Source organism: Aquila chrysaetos, chromosome 11 (assembly GCF_900496995.4).
Source record: "Aquila chrysaetos chrysaetos chromosome 11, bAquChr1.4, whole genome shotgun sequence".
In the NCBI taxonomy this organism is placed as follows: domain Eukaryota; kingdom Metazoa; phylum Chordata; class Aves; order Accipitriformes; family Accipitridae; genus Aquila; species Aquila chrysaetos.
The window spans coordinates 23,063,276-23,082,586 of NC_044014.1; the positions used below are offsets into that span (position 1 = coordinate 23,063,276).

Here is a 19,311-nt window from a genome sequence, read left to right on the forward strand (position 1 = left end):
CAGATTATGACATGGACCTGACTCCACCTGCACCAGGCAACTGTTTCTGTGGTGTCCTTAGGATAAACCCCATGCACACCTTTCTTTTCCATTTGAGTTGTTTTCAGCTTGTATGCTTCAAAATAATGAGTAGCTCCTTGACTCAGATCACATGAATTCTTGAGCAGATTTTATTTCCCTTGACTTTTAGTTGAAAAGTTGTGTGTAGTTGTCCCTAACAGTTGTCTGAATGGTGGGTGATAGATCTGCCAGCCTTAGTGTGGTTCTGCAAGCCAATTACGGTAGTGTTTAAGCCCTATTTTGGAGGCATGGGTCCTTCTTAGACTTGGGACTTGCTTCTTCACGTAAGCATAAATTTAGGGTTATATATATACTAGAGCTAAATAAAAGTCATTCCCTGTTCTGAGATCAGGAGGGCTGCAGAAACTGTAAATTGTGTGATTAAAATCTTTGCATTGGGGTAAGTGAGAGATGCTTAGGAAGTCCTTCCAACCTCTTACTGCAGTACTGTGCTCTTCCCGTGTCCTCCTTTCCACCAGCACAGTGATAGAGCTGTGTAAAGAGTAGGTCCAGCTTACTGACCATGAAGCTATCTGTGCAGCTTAGTACCAGAGCAAACAAATGATCTGATATCTAGTATGGATATCTGAAAATCCCAGTAAACCCCCTTACTCACCTTATTTTCTCTCTGGCAGAAGTCCCTCCACACCTTTCTAAAGCATCGCATGAGCTACCTGCCTGATCCATTTTGACTGTGGAGGGAAGCATGTGTAGACAGTTTTGACACACATGCCCTGTGGATTGAAGGCCCATGAGGTGGCGGTTGTAGATGGAAGAATATCTTGTAGTACTGCAACTATGGCTGTGCTTGTGACATAGTTGGAACTTGGAGAGGAGGCTGGGAAGAAGCTTTGAATTTTGCTCCCTTGAGTGGTTTGGTGGTTTGGTGCACTGCCCTCCCCTCCCAGTCCCCCCACCCCATGTTGCAAATATGTGAGAAAGGGTTCTGCTGTCCTGTGAATCGAAAGTTGCCTGTATTACATGAACAGCTGCCTGCTGTGAGGTTTCCTGTTAGTCTCACAGAAAAGGGTCTGTGTACTCCCACTCTGGGTGTTATGTGCTGCTGCTAAGGCCAAGAAACTGAAACTGAATCTACACCAAAGCTAAAACTTTGCTTTCTTATAAGTGCTCCACATGTGGCAAGCTTTCCCCTTTATGGTCAGCTACGCTTACCCCAAAACAGCATTTGACAAGCATTTGTATTTTTAGACTGAGCTTTGCTTATGTTCAAGGAGTTTGCAGACATCAGGTAGGACGTGAAATTGAGGGAGTGAGCTGTAATGGCTTTTCAGAATGTGTCAGCACCAACTTGTTTCACATTCATTACCTGTTCAACATAGATCTTGAAGGCTGGGCCCAGACAGCTGTAGTGGGGATTTAATTCCTTAGTCTTAGTCTTTGGGAATGGGCTGCTTTTAGAAGGTTTTTTCCATCAGCGATGGGAGAGTGAGATATACTTTGCTTGCTTTGATTCTCCAGATTCTTTATTTAAATGAGACTTGAACATTTATTTTTTTCTTGCCCTCCTTCCTCTCCAGGAAACTGCAGATATGCTGAAGAGTCACATTAAGGAAGAGCTGATGCAAGGCGAGGAGGATGAGTCTGTTTATGAGTCCATGGCTCATCTGTCCACTGATCTGTTAATGAAATGTTCCTTGAATCCTGGCTCCGATGAAGAGCTTTATGAATCCATGGCTGGATTTGTCCCTGGTGCCTCAGAAGATCTCTGTATGTATATTCATAGAATCACAGAATTGTAGGGTGGTTTGCATTGGAAGGGACCTCTAAAGGTCATCTAGTCCAACCCCCATGCAATGGGCGGAGACATCTTCAACTAGATCAGGTTGCTCAGACCCTCTGTCCAAGAGGCCTAAGCTGATCCATTTCTCTTATACATAGTAGCACCTTATACATAGTTGAGTTTCAGAGTTCAGGGCTGGTTATAGCTTTTCTGCTCTCACCACAAGGAGACCATGCTCTGGTTCTGATGTTGGGTGACTGATAAAATTGCTCTAAACCTTTCTTTGATTGCCAGTGTACAAGAGCAGTTTCCTTGGTGCTTTGAGGACTCACTAAACCCTGAGCAAGTGAATTAGCATTTGGAAGAGACCAAATTTTCTACCATGTCCTCCTTCTCCCTCCTGAGATCCAGGGAGGTAGGGACACTCTGACTTACGACACTGTGGGAAAAGAACACTATGCAAGATGTGATTTTACTGACGACTGGGAAACTGAAAAACAAGAGCTGAGCTTCTACCTCAACAGCTTGAGAACAAAAGAAAGTGAACATCTAGAAATACGTCAACTGAAAAGATTATAATTGAAAAATCATTATTCTAATCCACTTAGTTTATTGCTAAAAATATAGAGCTAATTCTGATAAATATGCAGATGTTTAACTTTTTCACCATTCCATTAATATTCAGTGAGACTGATTGCAAATATCAAGTTAAGCACCTATGTTAAGCAGTTGTAAATTTGGTGTTCTTACTTATCTGCCTATTTGGTCTGGCTTCATCCCACTGATATATTTTATGATTCCCATGATGAGCAGAGAATCTAGCTTACTATAGTTTAAGTACCTGCATAAGGACTTCCAGTGTTCCTGCAGTTTTAAGTGTGCTGCCTCAGGGGAAAAGCTTTCTTACTGAAACACTTTAGCTTACAGACTTTATCTGTCCTGGGCTGATTTTCTCCTCTTTGAAATTAAACGATGTTATAAAACACGTTTGTGTTGATTAAGGATTCCAGAAGATTTGGTCAGTTCTCTGCCTGAAATCATTAACTCTTCTCTGCAAAGTTTTGTTTGGCTGCTGCAGGGATAGTTTTGCTACCAAACCCACGATTATTCTGCCTTCAGGTGGAGATAAGCAGTAAGGCCGGTTGGATTCCTAAGGAACAAAGCTGCTGTTGTTCGCAGTAATGGGGGTGAGAGTTTCTAGATGTTTGGAAGCTCTGCCTGCAATCTGTGCGCCTCTGAATGGGGTTGATTGACTAAGTCTGTGGAGGGGCAAAGCCCATGCTTAAAATAACAAAGCCCAACTTGTTTTCTTCCACCCCTCAAATGTCCAGATCTCCCAGAAGCTATGCAGGGGATATTCCTTTCTTTTGTGCATGCAAATCAAGCTCCCTGTAATTTACCACTTTTGAACTGGACTCTGAAAAGCCTTTCTGAAGATATTCTCATTTGTTCAGATTTAGGTGAGAATTGCTTCCTGTCAAGAAAACTCATCAGCCCTGCAGAGTGTTGGTGGAAGAACTAGTTGTTTAAAGATGCTTGTTTCTTCTTCCCTACTGAAGATCACCACCTCCCTCAGTCTTCTGTCTCAGTTGCTTGTGTGCATGTCCCCTTGCCTGTTTCTGTCAAACAAGCTACATTAAGTTAAACAGTTCAAGTACACGGGCTTTTCTGCCCTCACTTACTCTGATTGACAGATCTCAGGAGGGAGTTTGGCTGGTGTTTTGGATGAATACACGAAACAGAGGCTGCTTGGCTGACAGGCATGGAGATGAAGAACTAGGAAAAGTTGCCGTGGGATGGGAGAGGTTGTGCATTTGAAGCCTAAGTCAGGTGGCTTTCCTTAAGCCTCCTCAGCAGCAAAGGCCCAGCAGGCATATGTCCTTTAGGGGAATCTTCTGCGAGCACAGCCGCATCAGCAGGGTGACAGAGGTCTCTGGGATCAGCAGCAGAAAGTTCTACTGGTGTGCAAATGTGCTGCAGGGCTAGTAGGTCTAGAAAGGTAAAAACCCAAGCTGTCCCTAAAGTAAGTACTTATGATTCCTTTACTGAAAAGCAGAGCCAAATGAGTCTGTGTTTTAAAATGTTTTTGTCATTGGCGAGATGCTATATATGGCTTATCTGTAATACCTCAACAGGGAATGTGAGTGTGCTTCCTGCTGCTTCTGGAGTTCTCCCAGCATATTGCTCCTGCACACAATGTTACCTTTCACTTAGGAGCCTTTTACTGAAAATCTGTTTTTCTTATGTAGTCTGTTAAGTCTTTGCCTGAAGAATATTTACAGCTTGTCTGAACAGTGCTTAAAATCTACCTCTCTTGTAACAGGTAAGGTTAAATTGGCACAATGTTCTATGCTTAGATTGGTTGTCTCAAAGTGAAGGTATTTCAATATTATTTAGAATACCAGCACACAGGCAAACCCTCACTGAAGTTAGTGGGAATGCTGGCTGGTTTAGAACTGCCATCACAAATAAAGGCTTCAAACTTTTGTACTGACTTAAAAGTTTGCGAGGATGAAAAACTCCCTAGGAAATCATAATCAATTCTACTGAGGTACTTTCTCCAGGTCAGAGTAGCCCTTAAGTGAGTAGTTATGGCTGTGGTGTAGAGTACAATACTTGGGCTATTTTAAGTGTAGCCATACTGTGGCAGCATGCCCATTTATTGTGATAAAGATGTGCTTCTACCACAGTTCTTCAGAGACTGATCAAAGGAAGGTTAGATACCACAGGGTCAATTTGTCTGGCAGGAACTGGTTTGAGAATAAGGTAACACAGGACTGGAGCCATTGTAATGAGTTAAAAGTAGTAGCAAATACTTGAATACTGGAGTGTTCTGTTAGTTCTTGTATTCTTCATCCCAATTCTGATTTTTCAATGCATTTTTATGTGGTTTTTTTTCCTCCCTGCCTTTGGTCCTGGGGAACCATTTACAGAGAAAGTGCAGAAGCTGTGCAAGGGCCCAGTTTTACTTAAGCTGATGCTGCATGAGTTGCACACACCTGTGTTGAGTTGCTAGTTTTCCCTTTAAGTTTTGAGATAATTGATGGAATTAAAAAAAAAAAAAAGAAAAAAAAGAAAAGGTTTTGTTCATCTACAGAATGTTGCCTCCTCTTCTGCTGGAGGGGAGCATTCTTTCCCAGGTAGGTCTTAATGCGCTGAGCAGTGTAGATCATAAAGTACTCCTAACAAATCAGTGGGAACTTAACTAGCTCCTACTGTTACCTTGTTTGCTGTTCTTTAATAATGAGATTGAAGTGCCTTATTTAATTTCTTATGATTAATCTAATTGTTCCCGCTTCAGAAGAACATTTCCCTCTTATTACACTTTTCAAATACCTGTAAAGTCAAACATAATTTTCCAGAATATGCTCCAGGTTGGTACAGGTTGCAGGTGAATGTCATTTAGCTGAGTCACTCACACACTGTAACAAACAGCAGCTGAATAGCAAAAAGGGAGAGTTATCTCTATCATATCAGTCTGGTAGTATGAACTACAGCATCAGATAAAGTGCTTTGCTCTTTCTGCTTTTCTTTCATCAGCAACTCCTGCTGATTTTTGCAAAACAGTATTTTGAGTAGGCTGGAGTTGTATGCAGGAGAGCAAGGACTTTTGAAAGTGCTGAAAACCTGTTTGGTTTGTGTGAAGATTAAACTGCCTGGTTTGTGTATGTGTTATTATGCTGTTTTACTTGGGGAAAGAATTAGGCTGTATTTCCTCTGTCCAAGGTCAGAACAGTGGCAGTGGCCAAGGGCTGGTGGCAACAAGTCCGGACTCTTAGCACTGTTTCCATATCTATGAACTGTGAGGACACTCAGACCCTAGATAGTGTTAGTTTTATGCAGAGGTTTAATCCTTTACCCTAGAAACTTTTCAGCTGACTAAAATCTGTTCTGTAATTTGCAGACCTCCAACACCTAAAGAGTAGATATTAGTTCACATATAAGCTGTTATGCCCTTATTCTACTCTCTTGCATATCCTCTCCTTCCTCTACCATTTTATTGTCTTGAGACCAAGCTTTCAACACTGTCCGCATTGATTTTTATTTTTTCTGTAGTTAATGCAAGAAACAGCAGCCTCCTTGTCATCCTTGAACAAACTGAGAGAATTGTGCACAAAAATATAGCTGCTTATAAAGTTCTGAGTTGTGATTTATGCGAACACATTGTAGCCTTTGTCTTGCATAATAAAGGACTGGTGTCTGTAAAGAGGTAGCTTGCTTCATGCGCAGGAATACCTGGTTTCTAGTGTTTGCAAATGTTTAAAGGGGATTGTTACTTTCTAAAGGGTGCCCACGCATGGATATTTTAGCTGTTGTGAAGGGTCTGTAGGTCATAACTTGTCTTCTGTGTGCCTGTCTGTTCACAGGTTGGTTGAGCTCCTTTATGAAGCCTTAAACCCTCCAAAGGGAAACTGAAACTCTTTGAATAAATATCTTTTAGCTACTAAATTCTGACATCTAGGAACTACTTAACCCTCTTCCTGCTAACTTTTCAGAGCAACTTTCCCCAATAGCCTCAGGAAAATCTGGGGACCTTTCCTGTGATACACAAAGTTTGTGTGCACCACCTTCTTGTCACTTCTGTCTCACTAGCCACTGCAGCAAGTGGAACAGGAGGTGTCAGTGATGAAGTAGAGAACTTCTCTTCAATTTTGGCACATGGGTGAGATGTTAGGTCTCATCTGTGTGCAAGACAGGCCCATGTGCAAGAGGGTAGCGAGGTGGCAATCATGTCTTCTAAGGAGAACTAATTAGTTGATGAATTTAACTACATTGACTATGTGATAGAAAACAAACACTGCAGTATCCTGTTGCACTACTGTTTTAGTAATCCTGCAGAGCACAGCCAAAACTGGGAAAGTACTATTCCCTCCACAGAGAATGAAAGGAACTTGGCACATCTGTCACATTGTGTTCTGCCCTGAAATCCATAAAGTAGTGGCTTTCCTCTGGGCCTGTATTTGCTACAGGTTCATTTCTAAAAGCTACATTAAAAATAATCGAGGTGGCTGCAAGGTGGAAAAATCGCTCTACAGAAAAATACAGGTTTGTAGTGCTGATTCTTTAGGATGTTCAAATGTCAAATCTGTTCTTCCATGTAGTGCAGTGATACTTAAGTGAACTTTATACTAGGTTGGTGGTGAGCAGATTAGCTCCAGCAGCATGCAGCTTGGCATGGACTGCAGAGCTGTTGCGAAGCTGCTGATATAGTTAGTCCACACAGCATGCAGTATTGCTGTGGGTATGCTGGAGGTATTCCTGTGAGGTTAAAGCTAGGTTGGGTGCATTCACATGACTGTCAGTGGGTCCTTTGACAATTATTGTTTAAAAAAAACCCACAACATTCTAACAAAGCAAAATCTTGCTAGCATATTCTCATCCCTTTCTCATAATCTTCTCAGCTTTGGAGGAAAAAAATAAGAAAGGTCAGCAAATATTAAAAAGACATTTATAGAGAAATGTTTCATATTCTCTCATGTAACCCAAGCCATCTAGTTTACATAGTAATAGATTTTCACAATGTGCCTCAGCGATTTACATATATCAATAAACCTCAACAGTTCATTTATACTACTCTTGGTTTTAATATTATTAGGAGCATGGTTACCTAACACTTTATTTCAGTTTTAGGATTAGTTTTAGGGTTACGATGAGGTTGACCCTTTTTTTTAAAATCAGAATTCTTCATGTCAAAACACTGACTTAACAAAGTACTTTATTGTTTGCTGTCACTCCTTTCTCAGTACTAAATTATCATTTGACCCTCTGAACACCCTCCAGTCCAACTAATTAACTCAGCCAGCTGTTTTGACTTTTATTCAATAAACAAAACAAATACTATCTTCTGTGTCATGGGCAAATTGCCCTTAATGTCTTATTTTGCCAAGTCACAGAGTTTCCACTCAGTCTGGCTTCTCAGGAGCACAGTGCAGAGACCAAAACCTTCACCTGACCCACACACTCTCAGTAATAGCTAATCCTTAGTGCCTGCTTGGAGCCTTGTCAGAACTTCTCAAGCAATGTTAGTCACCCTCAAGCATAACTATCAGGCAGCTGGCAAAGATTTGTGCAGACAGTATGGAATAGCAACTTAGGAGCCTTTTTTGAGACGTCTGGTCAGTTGCCTGGCTTCCTCTTTGATTTTCACCATAAACCAAAGGTCCAGTCAGAAATATCACATAATTTTATTATATTATATTACATTGTTCTACATGTTTAAGGGCATAATCAACAGGTTCATCTTTCTGATTTTTTTCAGATGTAGAGATGCTTCAGTCCAAACCAGACACTCCAGTTGCCGGAGATGAAGTTTCTCTAACTACAAAAGACTCAATGCTCCGCAAGTTTTTAGAAGGTGAGACCTGCTTGGAAAGAGGGATGGCAGTAGCACAGTTAAAGCAATTAAATAGAACTTGAGATTTCTCCTTGATCTGTTATGAATAGGAGCTAGTCCACACTGTTAGACATGGACAGCTTTGCCTTAGCGGGTACAAATGAGGCACAACAGAAGAATCAGTTTGTGAGGTGATTTCACAAAAGTGGTTAGTTTCTTACCAAAGAGGAGGAGTGGTTCCTAGTTCCAGTCCCTACCTACCAGTGAGTGCAAGCACACAGCTGGTATCTATTCAGGAATGGCTGTCTTTTGTCCTTATCTTAGTGATGGGAATTAATTCTGGTGTCCTGATGTGGGTGCATGCTCCCCTCATGGGCAGAGGCTGAGCGTAAAGTATAGCAGCACAAGCTAGTGATGAGTTTTAAGGTAGATGCTTTATTCAAAAGTCCATCCATTAGGAACAGCAGCCTGGAAGGAGGAAAAGAACTCCTGGCTCCCAAACCTGAGCTACGCTCTGCCTCTTCAGTGCTCCCTCTGCCTTCTCTGACCAAAGCCAGACCTTAGATCCATGCTGTCTTCACTGAGCATGATTGGGTTGTCCAAACCTTTTCCTGACTCACCAGGTTCCATGGGATACAGGCTCACTTTTTGTGGGTGGCCCAGCTGGACTCAGAGCAAGATTAAGTCTGGGGCTCTTAGCATCTTCTTCTGTTTCCCCTGCCTTCACAGATGCTCTGGCAGTGCCATTGCATTGACTCAACTAAGTGTTACAACATCCCTAAAGGAAGGTCAGTCCAGTGGTTGGGGTATTCATTTGTGACTTGGTAACAGAGTAGGGAGTTAGTCCAGGGGCTCTTAATTCTTTTTGCTAGCATGCAAACAGAGGGAAACTAGGTTTTAAATCGAGTATGATAGTGTTTGATGATTTTGCGGTCATGTTAGGAGTGAGAATAGAATGGGGATGATGAGGCGGTATAATAGTAGCTGGACTTGTTAAGTATAGACATGCATACCCAGGTCCCTCTGAGACACGTTGTTCTGAGATCAAATATATTGTCAGCTGATGGCAAATGCTCATTTCAGACAAAGGAATAATTCTCTGTAGTACTTTGTAGACCACCACAAGTAGCTTTTGGAAACCAGTGCTCCATTTGATTTCTTAACTGTTATAATATGCTAATTAACTGGAAGTAATTGAACTAACTGTTCCTCAAGTTCTTAAAAACAGTCAGGAGATTTTCCACTATGGTTTCTTCACCAAAACAGATAGTACAGGCTTAGTGGCAAACACTTACATGCTACTAGATGTTAATGACTTGATAAAGTCCTGTCTTGAAGGGCTTTGGCACTTTAAGTCACTGCAAAACTGGATGTTTTTTGCCTGTGAAGTGTCAAGCTTGGTAAGAATGTGGTACATAGTGCATGTGGAGGGATCCAGTTGTATTGGTTTTGTTGGCAAGGTTTTGGTAGCGGGGGGGGGTTACAGGGGTGGCTTCTGTAAGAAGCTGCTGGAAGCTTCCCCTGTGTTCAAGAGAAAGCCAATACCAGCTCTGAGACGGACCCGCCGCCGGCCAAGGCCGAGCCAATCAGCGATAGCGGTAACGCCTCTGTGATAACATTTTTAAGAAGGAAAAAAAAAGTTGGGACAGGCAGATTCGGCAGCCGGAGAGAGGAGTGAGAACATGTAAGAGAAACAACTCTGCGGACACCAAGGTCAGTGAAGAAGGAGGGGGAGGAGATGCTCCAGGCGCCGGAGCAGAGATTCCCCTGCGGCTCGTGGTGAAGACCATGGTGAGGCAGGCTGTCCCCCTGCAGTCCATGGAGGTCCACGGTGGAGCAGATATCCACCTGTAGCCCGTGGAGGACCCCACGCCGGAGCAGGTGGGTTTCCCGAAGGAGGCTGTGACCCCGTGGGAACCCTGCGCTGGAGCAGGTTCCTGGCAGGACCTGCGGATCTGTGGAGAGAGGAGCCCACGGAGCAGGTTTTCTGGCAGGACTTGTGACCCCGTGGGGGACCCACGCTGGAGCAGTGTACTCCTGAAGGACTGCACACCGTGGAAAGGACCCATGCTGGAGCAGTTCGTGAAGAACTGCAGCCCGTGGGAAGGGCCCACGTTGGAGAAGTTCGTGGAGGACTGTCTCCCATGGGTGGGACCCCACGTTGGAGCAGGGAAGAGTGTGATGAGTCCTCCCCCTGAGGAGGATGAAGCGGCAGAAAACAACGTGTGATGAACTGACCGTAAACCCCATCCCCGTTCCCCCTGTGCCGCTGGGGGGGGGTTGGTAGAGAAGCCGGGAGTGAAGTTGTGCCCGGGAAGAAGGGAGGGGTGGAGGGAAGGTGTTCTGAGATTCGGTTTTTTTCTCATTACCCTACTCTGGTTGATTTGTAATAAAGTGAGTTAATTTCCCCAAGTTGAGTCTGTTTTGCCCGTGACGGTAAGTGATGAGTGATATCTCTCCTGTCCTTATCTCGACCCACAAGCTCTTTGTTATATTTTCTCTCCCCTGTCCAGCTGAGGAGGGGGAGTGATAGAACGGCTTTGGTGGGCACCTGGCAACCAGCCAGGGTCAACCCATCACACCAGTGTTCAGTGAAGAGGCCAGGTTGTTTTTCTTACAAACTCTACTCTGTTGTAGGCAGTAGCATGGATGTGCCAGATTCAGAGGAAGGAGTTTACCAGCGGTATGGTGAAGATGTATACTACTCAGTGGAACAAGATACTTTTCCACAGGAAATGGCTAGCAGACCTCCAGTTCCTGTTCCAAGACCAGAATCCAGCTCTCCACAGCCAGACAATGAACTGTACATCTCCAAAAGTGAGTAGGGTACCAGGACCTAAACTGTAGACTAGTCAACTGTAGAATGGCCTTGACGTGGGCTCCAGTTGCCACATAAATGCTAAGAAAATCTACACATTTTTGAGACCCCTGGATTATTTAGTTCTGGAGCTGGATTACCTTTGGGATCCAATTTCAAATCTGTTTTTCATCTTCTGCCTACTCTGAAAATGTGGGGAAGTTGTATCCTGAGGTCTTGGCCTAATCTTGCTCTTAATGAAAGTAGTAGGACAACAGATTACTCCCAAATGGTATGAACAAATCCAACTAAATAGGAAAGATCCTGATATTATAAGGACACAATCAAGCTATTAATTGCTGCTCTGTAATAGTATCATTGATTCAATAGCATTTGTATAGGATATGATTCTATGCCTCAATACCTCCATCTGAGGTGGTGTTTAATTGAAATTGAAGAAAATTGTGCCTCCTAGTTTGCTAGGCAGTTTTGGAAATCTTGGTCATATTTCACAAACATTCTAAGACGACCTACGGTGATGTGTGGGAGAGCAATTTCAGTGACTCCTCCTTCCCCCCACAACAGGACTGTGGACTGTGAGGAAAGCATGTCCAGATTTCTCTTAGAGGTGGCTGAGCTAAATTCTTTGAGGTCAATAGAAGGGGAGTTATACTGTACAACTCCTTATCTTGTTTCTTCAATGGACTTAGTAGGGTAGCAGAAGCTGTAAGGCAGTGCAGAATTGTGTATGCTGCCCATATTCATCCTTGCTACTTCTATCTCCATAAGATGCATTTCAGTATCTAAAGAGTGTTTGTTTTACAGTTTTTGCACAGAAAGCTCAAAGACCTGAGAATCTCTATGTCCCTAGAGGAAGGGTTAAGAAAGGTAAGTCAGAAGTTCACCCTGAAAATCTTTCCAGTAATCCAAAAGCAAATCTGCTAAGGTAGCTTCATTTATGTGAAATGTGACAGAATGGTCTGTTTTATAAGGCTCTGGAGATAATAGACTTATATGAATGATCCAACCTTTCTGACCTTACATGACACTGGAAACTTTTTATAACTGCAGACTGTGAGGGGGGTATCCTTTTATCACTTAGTGTACATATCCCCTGTCTCAGAGTTTATCCTCAGTCAGGATCATCATGGTCATTGAAGTCCTTTTTTATGCTGTGACTCATATTACTTCATGGAGTCAATGTCCCACTTTTGATCTTCTGGATATAGCCACTGCCTGTTGATCATTATTTCCTGGGATTTAACCTTCAGTGAACTACTTGCCATTGATCTCTGCACTTCCTAAACTGTGCCCTTATTCTTTCACCTCTTATCCTGTGCACTATCAGAGTGCCAGGAACCATGTCTGAGCTTTTATCTCACATGTTGGGAACTCCTCATTATGTTGGAAATGAGTTACAAAGAGCCAGCATCAGTAGGATGAGTTTTCACCTTTCTGTTTCCGGAGTTACACTGCACAGGTTACCTAGGAAGAGTCTAGCTTTGTGACTGCCGAGGTGAAAGCTCTGTTTTGTGGATTGCAGATGTTTTTGCAGTGAGGAAGCAGAGCACTTTAAGGACTACATTTTGTGCTCTTCACTTAAATTATGTTAAGAACAGAGATTATCCCTGGGACATATTTGTGTACAAGGCTACCTCTCAGCTGGGCTCTTAGCCCTGGCAAATAACAGGATGGCATAAGGACAAAACCCTCTTGTGGTTAAGGGAAACTTTCAGTCTGTAATATTGATTTTTTTTTTGCATCTCTGCTATATCAAGGGTGCTTGAGTTTCTTTGTATTCAGTGAGGAGGGCAGATACCACAAGTTCAATAATATTTTTGGTCGTGTTCTCTCTTCAGAGACAATAGTCAGGCCTGTAAGGGACCTGTCTCAATCAAGCATATATGATCCATTTGCTGGAATGAAAACCCCAGGTCAACGGCAGCTGATTACATTACAGGAGCAAGTGAAAATGGGCATGCTTACCGTTGATGAAGCTGTACTTCATTTTAAGGAGTGGCAACTGAACCAGAAAAAGAGATCAGAATCATTCCGGTTCCAGCAGGTACAGGTTTATTCCACTGTTTAAGAAATACAGCTGTCTCTCTAGGTCTATATCACAAGCTGTTCAGTGTGGGTACATTTATTTCCTGGTTGGAGCAAGGAGACTGCTAACACAGTCCCCTAGCTACCAGAGTTCTCTTCTGACACAGAGGGCTGTTCCCATGCAGCAGCAAGCAGGTTACTGTTTTACAGATCTGTTTGACTTGCAGTAGTATTGCTAGTTTTTGGAGGTCTGTACACTAGGAACTGGGCCAAATCCAGTTGGCAAAATTACCTTTCTAAAGGTCACCTAGCACCTACCTGCTGGCAGGGGACTTCTGTGATGAACATTTAGCTTGTCAGTTCTCATCCATTTCAGATCAGTGAAGACTCAGTGTCCTGGATAGTGCATTGGCTTTAAAGTCCTATCTTGTAGGTGGTTGGATCCTTCCCTGGGTGTTTGATGGCTCCAGGGCTACCTGTTGTTGCAGCTGGGCAAGGTCTAGCAACAGTTATTAGTGAAAGCACAGTGTTTGGGTGGCTTAGCTGAATGAGGGAGTCATTATGTTAGCAGCAGCAACATAATGTCTGGTGGAACTAGCAGTCATAGTTTTAAAATTCGCATTCTCAAGTTAGAGTGGGGCCCCATCTTTAAAACCACTGACTGCTTCTTTTGGATCCTTTTGTTCATGCTGCAGCAGTCTGTTCTCACACTTGAGGTGCTGGTCTCTGGTGTGTGATGCTGTTTTGGGAGTCATCAGAACAAAGCCCAGACTTTTCTCCTCCTGATTCTCACTTGGAAGGGTCCTCTCTACCCAGAAACAGTCAGAGGAATCCCTTCTTCTGTCAATAAAGAACGCTGTGCTACTTTAGTAGATGTCTATAGCAGAGATAAAGTGGCATGCTCTGTGTTCCATCCCATGAGCAGCTTTCAAACTCTGCTCCAGATCTTGCCTTATGGTACAGCAATTGCTCTGTCTGCTTTTCCACCTATTTGGGGTTTCCTTCTCTTACATCTGTACATATTTCCCTGCTGGAAAAGTCTCCCCCCACTCCCCCCCCCCCCCGCCCTTTCCTTACTGTAAGGTACAGTATGCTGCACACAATGGTGAAGAGACTTTGCTCCCAGTTACATTTCCAGGTGTCCCCTCTTGCTTCAGTGGGGACATCCTGAATTCTTTCTGAATTGTCCCTCACACTCTGGGATGCATGGCAGCCTCCTCAGTCCCTGCAGTCAGAATTATCGGTTCATTAGTACAGAAAGGACTGTGCAGTTACGTGATCGTGGGTCTTGTTTCTGTGCCAGTGTCACAGTGGAAACAGAAAATAGAGGGAGTTCTAAACCAAACATGCTGCTTATCTGCAACTGCCAGTGAGTCTGTGAACTTGATCTTACCATACACGTGAACACCTGAAAAAACTTGGCTTCTGAAAGGCACACATGGATTTCTGAAGGGAATGGATTAAAACCTGTTGACACGGTTTGGACTTCAGCCAGGTGTAGCAGGCTTTGTAACAGCTTGGTTGCAAAGTTAGCTTGAAATATAATATTGGTATTGTCAGAAAGCTGCACATCCTCCTTTATTCAAAGCCCTGAAAAGAATATCTTCTGATGTTTCTAGGAAAATCTGAAACGGCTACGAGACAGCATAACCAGGAGGCAAATGGAGAAGCAAAAAAAAGACAAAAGTGCAGGTAACAGTCTCTGATTCTGACATCCCGTGGTAATGAAGCAGCTAACACTATTAATAGGCTTTTCAGGCAGAAATGTCACCGTGTGTATTGTAGTTATGTGATATTTTAATATTCACATCTATGTGCTTCTTGGCTAAAACATCGGGAAGTTGCTTTACTCCTCAATTTTCCAGACTGAGGAAAGGATGCCCACATTTGTGGAGTAAATCTTGATTCATTCATGTACAGTTATGATCATCCTTACGTTATTGTGTTTAACTTTGTTCTCGTGTGCAAAGCTGTCTCTCAGAGGCTATACTTGCATAGACCCTTCTGAGCTGTTCATTTTCCCTTCCAGATTTGGAAATTACAGTACCCATTCGACATTCTCATAATACTTTGGGGAAACCAGAATGTGGAATATATGAATACACCCCCAGGAAAAACGTTTTCCCACCAAAAAAGGAGTTAAAGCGAGGCGACTGGAAAACAGAAAGCACATCCAGCACAACAAGTAAGCAAACCCTGAGTGTCACCCTCTCTACAGGAAAGCTGGATGGAAAACAATTCCCCAGCCTGACTCTGGAGTCAGCTCAGGGGACAGGACTTCTGTTCCTGAATCCCAGTACTGACACTGCCACCCCAAACCCTGCATGCCTCAGGCTGGCTATTCTCAAAACTGTAAAAGCAACTCCAGGTACCTCAAGTGGTTTGGGCATCTTGTGTCTGCATCTCTGCAGGAGGAGAAGCTGAAAGCTGAGTGAAGGATTCCCTTGAGCCTTCTCAGGGAAGTCATATCACCCATCTTCAGTTCTTAAAAGTAGATGGCAGCTGCTCTCTTAGAATAAAGAATGCTCCCTTGCTGTGACTCTCAGCAGGCAGTGTGCTTTTCTGGTCTGAAGGGCATAGTTATATTGCAGGCTGGGAACCAGTCTCTACATGTTGTTTCCTCAATTGTTGTAGATAAAAGACAGCATTTTTCACTGGTTACTGTGGGACCTCTTGAATGACTTGGACAGTCTGCACATTTTTATTATCTTTGGTTTTAATTAGGTTTAATTTGTGCAAATTAAATCCCTGCATTCTTACTGTTACCACAGACTGAGCAATTCTTGCAGAAATCATTAAGATCATTTTGGTCCTTTGAAATGAAAACTGAGTCCCAATGAGGTTACTACCTTTGTGGCTCTTGGCAAGATAGAGCTGGCACACATCCAGAGTAGGTGCCAGAGGCAGCTGACTGAGCCAGTAACTTGCGTATAAGCAGTTGTGAGAGAGATGTTAACCAGCCTGCAGAGTTCACTGTGTGCAGCTTGGCTCTCTTTCCCATGGCATGACTGTGAGAATGGACCCTAACACAGTATTTAGCACTCTTAAGTGCTGCTGTTTGTACCAGCTGATGATGAGAGTTACCTCACCAAGGCTACGGAGGGACTGCATCTTATGAGAAAACCTCTCTAGCCTCCATTTCAGTGTATAGGTTTCTGAACATTAGTGTCCCAGTATTGCACAGCCCTATAGAACATTATGTATTTATGACTGAAACCAGCCACAGCACTGTAGGATATGTTTGTGAGTGGCTGTGCCCTTCACAGATGGCATGAGTGATTGCAAAAACATTCCCTACTCTGAGTCCATGCAAGTTAAATGGGTTTGCATAAATGGTTGCTGAAGGTGTTTGAACAAACTTGTCATTTTTAGCTCTGAAATGGACTAGGAAACATTCCTGTGATGAGTAAGGATTGTTGTGAGAGGAGGTGGTGAACAGCTATTGGGAACAATAACCTCTCAAGCGGTCACTTACTCCAGGACTGAATGTGTGACAGTGCTCAGAGCCATCTACCTCCATGCCATTGTTAAGGACATGGGGACTGATAATTTAAAAACACATAAATGTTGGGTGTATAACACTTGTGAAAATATTTACCTGACTTGCCAGCTGATACCAGCACTGGATCCTTTCAGTTAGATTATGGTTGTGAGTATTTAACCAGAACCTGGACCTAAACAGGGAAGAAATATGCTAGAAAGAAAGCAAAACTGAATGGTTTGGCCCTGTGGTCTGTGTTATATGAAGTGCCATTGTTTGGATCCTGAACATGTGAAAAATAACAGTGGAAATAAATTAATCTAAATGAGCATTAAATGATGTGTGCAAGAGGTAAACATGAGGTTAGAAGGAGTCCTGAGTTAGTGATTTGCAGTTAAATCACCATGATTTAATAATCAGTTTGTTTTCTCTTGCTTTTACTCCAGGTAGTGCAAGTAACCGCTCCAGCACTCGGAGCATATTGAGTGTCAGCAGTGGGATGGAAGGGGACAGTGAGGTAAGCTCTCACCTCTGCTATATACTGGTCCACTGTTCTTAAGTACATGGCTTTGTTTTCATGCAAAAGAAAAGGAGCTCAGGGATGGCAATGCATTCACAGAAATGGCAAAATGTAGCCACTTCTGTTGTGAAGCTAACAAGAACCAAATTCTGCTGGTCTGTAACCTCTTTTCTTCATTTTGTAGGACAACGAAGTCCCAGAAACAACTAGAAGCCGCAGCCCAGTAGCCCACCAAGCAGAGAGGCTGCCTTTCCCAGAAAGGCCTCCCAGAGTGCCTCCTCGAGGTGCAAGCAGGTAAAGCTAAAATGCAGCTCAGGCATGAGCTTTCAGTGAAGCAATATGGAAGCCTTGGACAGAAAGCAAGGCAGGAAGTGAATCTGTCTTTCAATAAAATCTACCAGACTATTACTTATAAACACACACTGTTAGGAATTGTGAGATCCTTGTTTCTCGTCTGTAATACTTGGTGGAATTGGTTTCCTAGTTGGTAACATGCGTATGACAGTGCTGTTACTGCGGTTCACACACTGCAAGGGACAGCGCTATCAAAGCACACAATGCTTGCCGTCAGACATTGCCAGGTGGAGTAGCATCCTGCCCCTGGCAGAGATTTAGTACCTGATCCTCCTGAGAAGATCCTCTTGGAACATACAAAGTGTAGTGCAGAGGGAATTCCCTTTTGGCATTCCCTTGGACTTTTTTTCTTTTTACAAATTTCAGATCTCTCCAAAGCGCATTTGTTTACATGTGTGATTGGCCTCAAAGTAAGAACTGCACTGGTTTTAGAAAAGGTGTTGAGGGGTTTTGCCTTGATTTGATCAGACGACCACAAACTTAAGTAACTTTTAAACATTCCTTTAGTCCAACCAGTGCAAGTCTATGAAGTCCAGGCCCCAGAGGCTTATCTAAGTACAGATGCTAATAAAATTCTCTAACTGTTAAAATAGTAATTACTAATGTGTGGGTGCAGTAAGTTCTCTATGTTGGCTTGGCTCTGGCAAGAATATAGCTGGAATTTATCTGCAGTTAGTTTTAAAAAAATATTTTGAATCTTTTGATCTCTTCCTATTGCTCTTCATCTAATTTTCAGGACAAAGCTACTATACTATCAAAGTTTTACTCCAACCAAGTATTATAGCATCTCTTTCCAGTAATAGTGGAGTAACTGCAGCTGAAGAACAGAAGAAATAACTTGGACAGGAACAGGGCTCTGGCATCTTAGCATCTGCTCTGTCAGTGAATCACATATAGCCTGATTTTCTTCTTGTATGTCTACTGCTTGTACAGTATTCTTAGATATGATGTTATTGCATGCAATGTGTTGTTCCAGAACCCTATTCTCTACTATTTTTTTAAATTCATTTGTATACTCTGTCTTTTTATAGGCCTGTAAGCTGTGAAGGCTTTTATCCTCCACCTGTACCCCCAAGAGGTCGCTGAATCTCTCAACATCTGTGGAATATGAGATTTTTCTGTTTGTATGTGTGTTTGTACAGATATTTTGGGTTGTCTTAAATTATTTATAAGGGGGAACCAAATGTTTTCTTCTCCTTCTTCCTTCCTAAAGCTCTGGTGACTTTTCCCATGAGTTTCACCAAGACTTCTTGGCCTTCTATAACTTTTTTGCTTGGAAGAATTTTGGTTCTTCAGGACTTCAAGAAAAAGTATCATGGTTGGGAAGGAGAACACTCGTGTGTCTTGGCAGTCCTGCACCAACATGAAGTTTCCCTTTGACCAAAAAACAACATATGTCCTTTTAGAAACTAAATCCTGATAAGCATTGTTATCAAAACCCTAGATACAACCTACAAGGGCTTTACTGGAAAACATGCTTGAAAAAGTAAAGTTGTTTGAAGACTTTGTTTGAAGAACACTCATTACAGCAGGAGCAGGTCAATGTACTGCTGTTTGGTGTAACATTTTGGGTACGGACATACTGACCTTTCAGAACGTATAGAATCTCCTTCCAGCAATCATTAAACCATGAGAGGATGAGAAGTTGTCTTTATTCAAGAATGTATTTTGCATACAGCCTTGAAAACACCTTTCCCTTTCCTCTTCCCTCCCTGAAAAGGACAAACATTAACAAGGTGTTGTGTGTACCATGAAAATTCCCAAGGCAGCTGGTAAGGGACCTCCTGTATCACAAAACAACTGTACTTAAACCTTTTTGGGGTATGTTGTTACTTGAAACCACATGACTGACCTCTCAAATTAGAGGAGGGAATTGGCAGCAATGCTGCGTTATGTATGTCTTACATGTGTTCATTGTAGAAGCAATACGAAGGCGTTTCACTTAATGCTCTGGAGTAGTATAGCAAGTCTCCAATTA

The 19,311-nt window shown here is 42.8% G+C and overlaps 1 protein-coding gene across 9 annotated transcripts in view; it reads left to right on the top strand.

The window, feature by feature from the left end:
- The window catches only part of PIK3AP1 (phosphoinositide-3-kinase adaptor protein 1), a 50,719-nt gene extending 31,745 nt beyond the window's left edge, over window positions 1-18,974 (top strand). For 7 of the 9 annotated variants that reach the window (XM_030029547.2, XM_030029541.2, XM_030029543.2 and 4 more), the window contains 10 exons: window positions 1,599-1,788; window positions 8,061-8,156; window positions 10,773-10,952; window positions 11,758-11,820; window positions 12,792-12,997; window positions 14,598-14,670; window positions 15,008-15,163; window positions 16,906-16,976; window positions 17,164-17,273; window positions 18,365-18,974. In XM_030029547.2, the coding sequence (XP_029885407.1) occupies window positions 1,599-1,788; window positions 8,061-8,156; window positions 10,773-10,952; window positions 11,758-11,820; window positions 12,792-12,997; window positions 14,598-14,670; window positions 15,008-15,163; window positions 16,906-16,976; window positions 17,164-17,273; window positions 18,365-18,419 (1,200 nt within the window). In that variant the 3' untranslated portion in view covers window positions 18,420-18,974. The remainder of the gene's footprint in view (window positions 1-1,598; window positions 1,789-8,060; window positions 8,157-10,772; window positions 10,953-11,757; window positions 11,821-12,791; window positions 12,998-14,597; window positions 14,671-15,007; window positions 15,164-16,905; window positions 16,977-17,163; window positions 17,274-18,364) is intronic. The other 2 variants (XM_030029542.2, XM_041127507.1) reach the window with 2 other exon arrangements.
- Window positions 18,975-19,311: the final 337 nt, after the last annotated feature.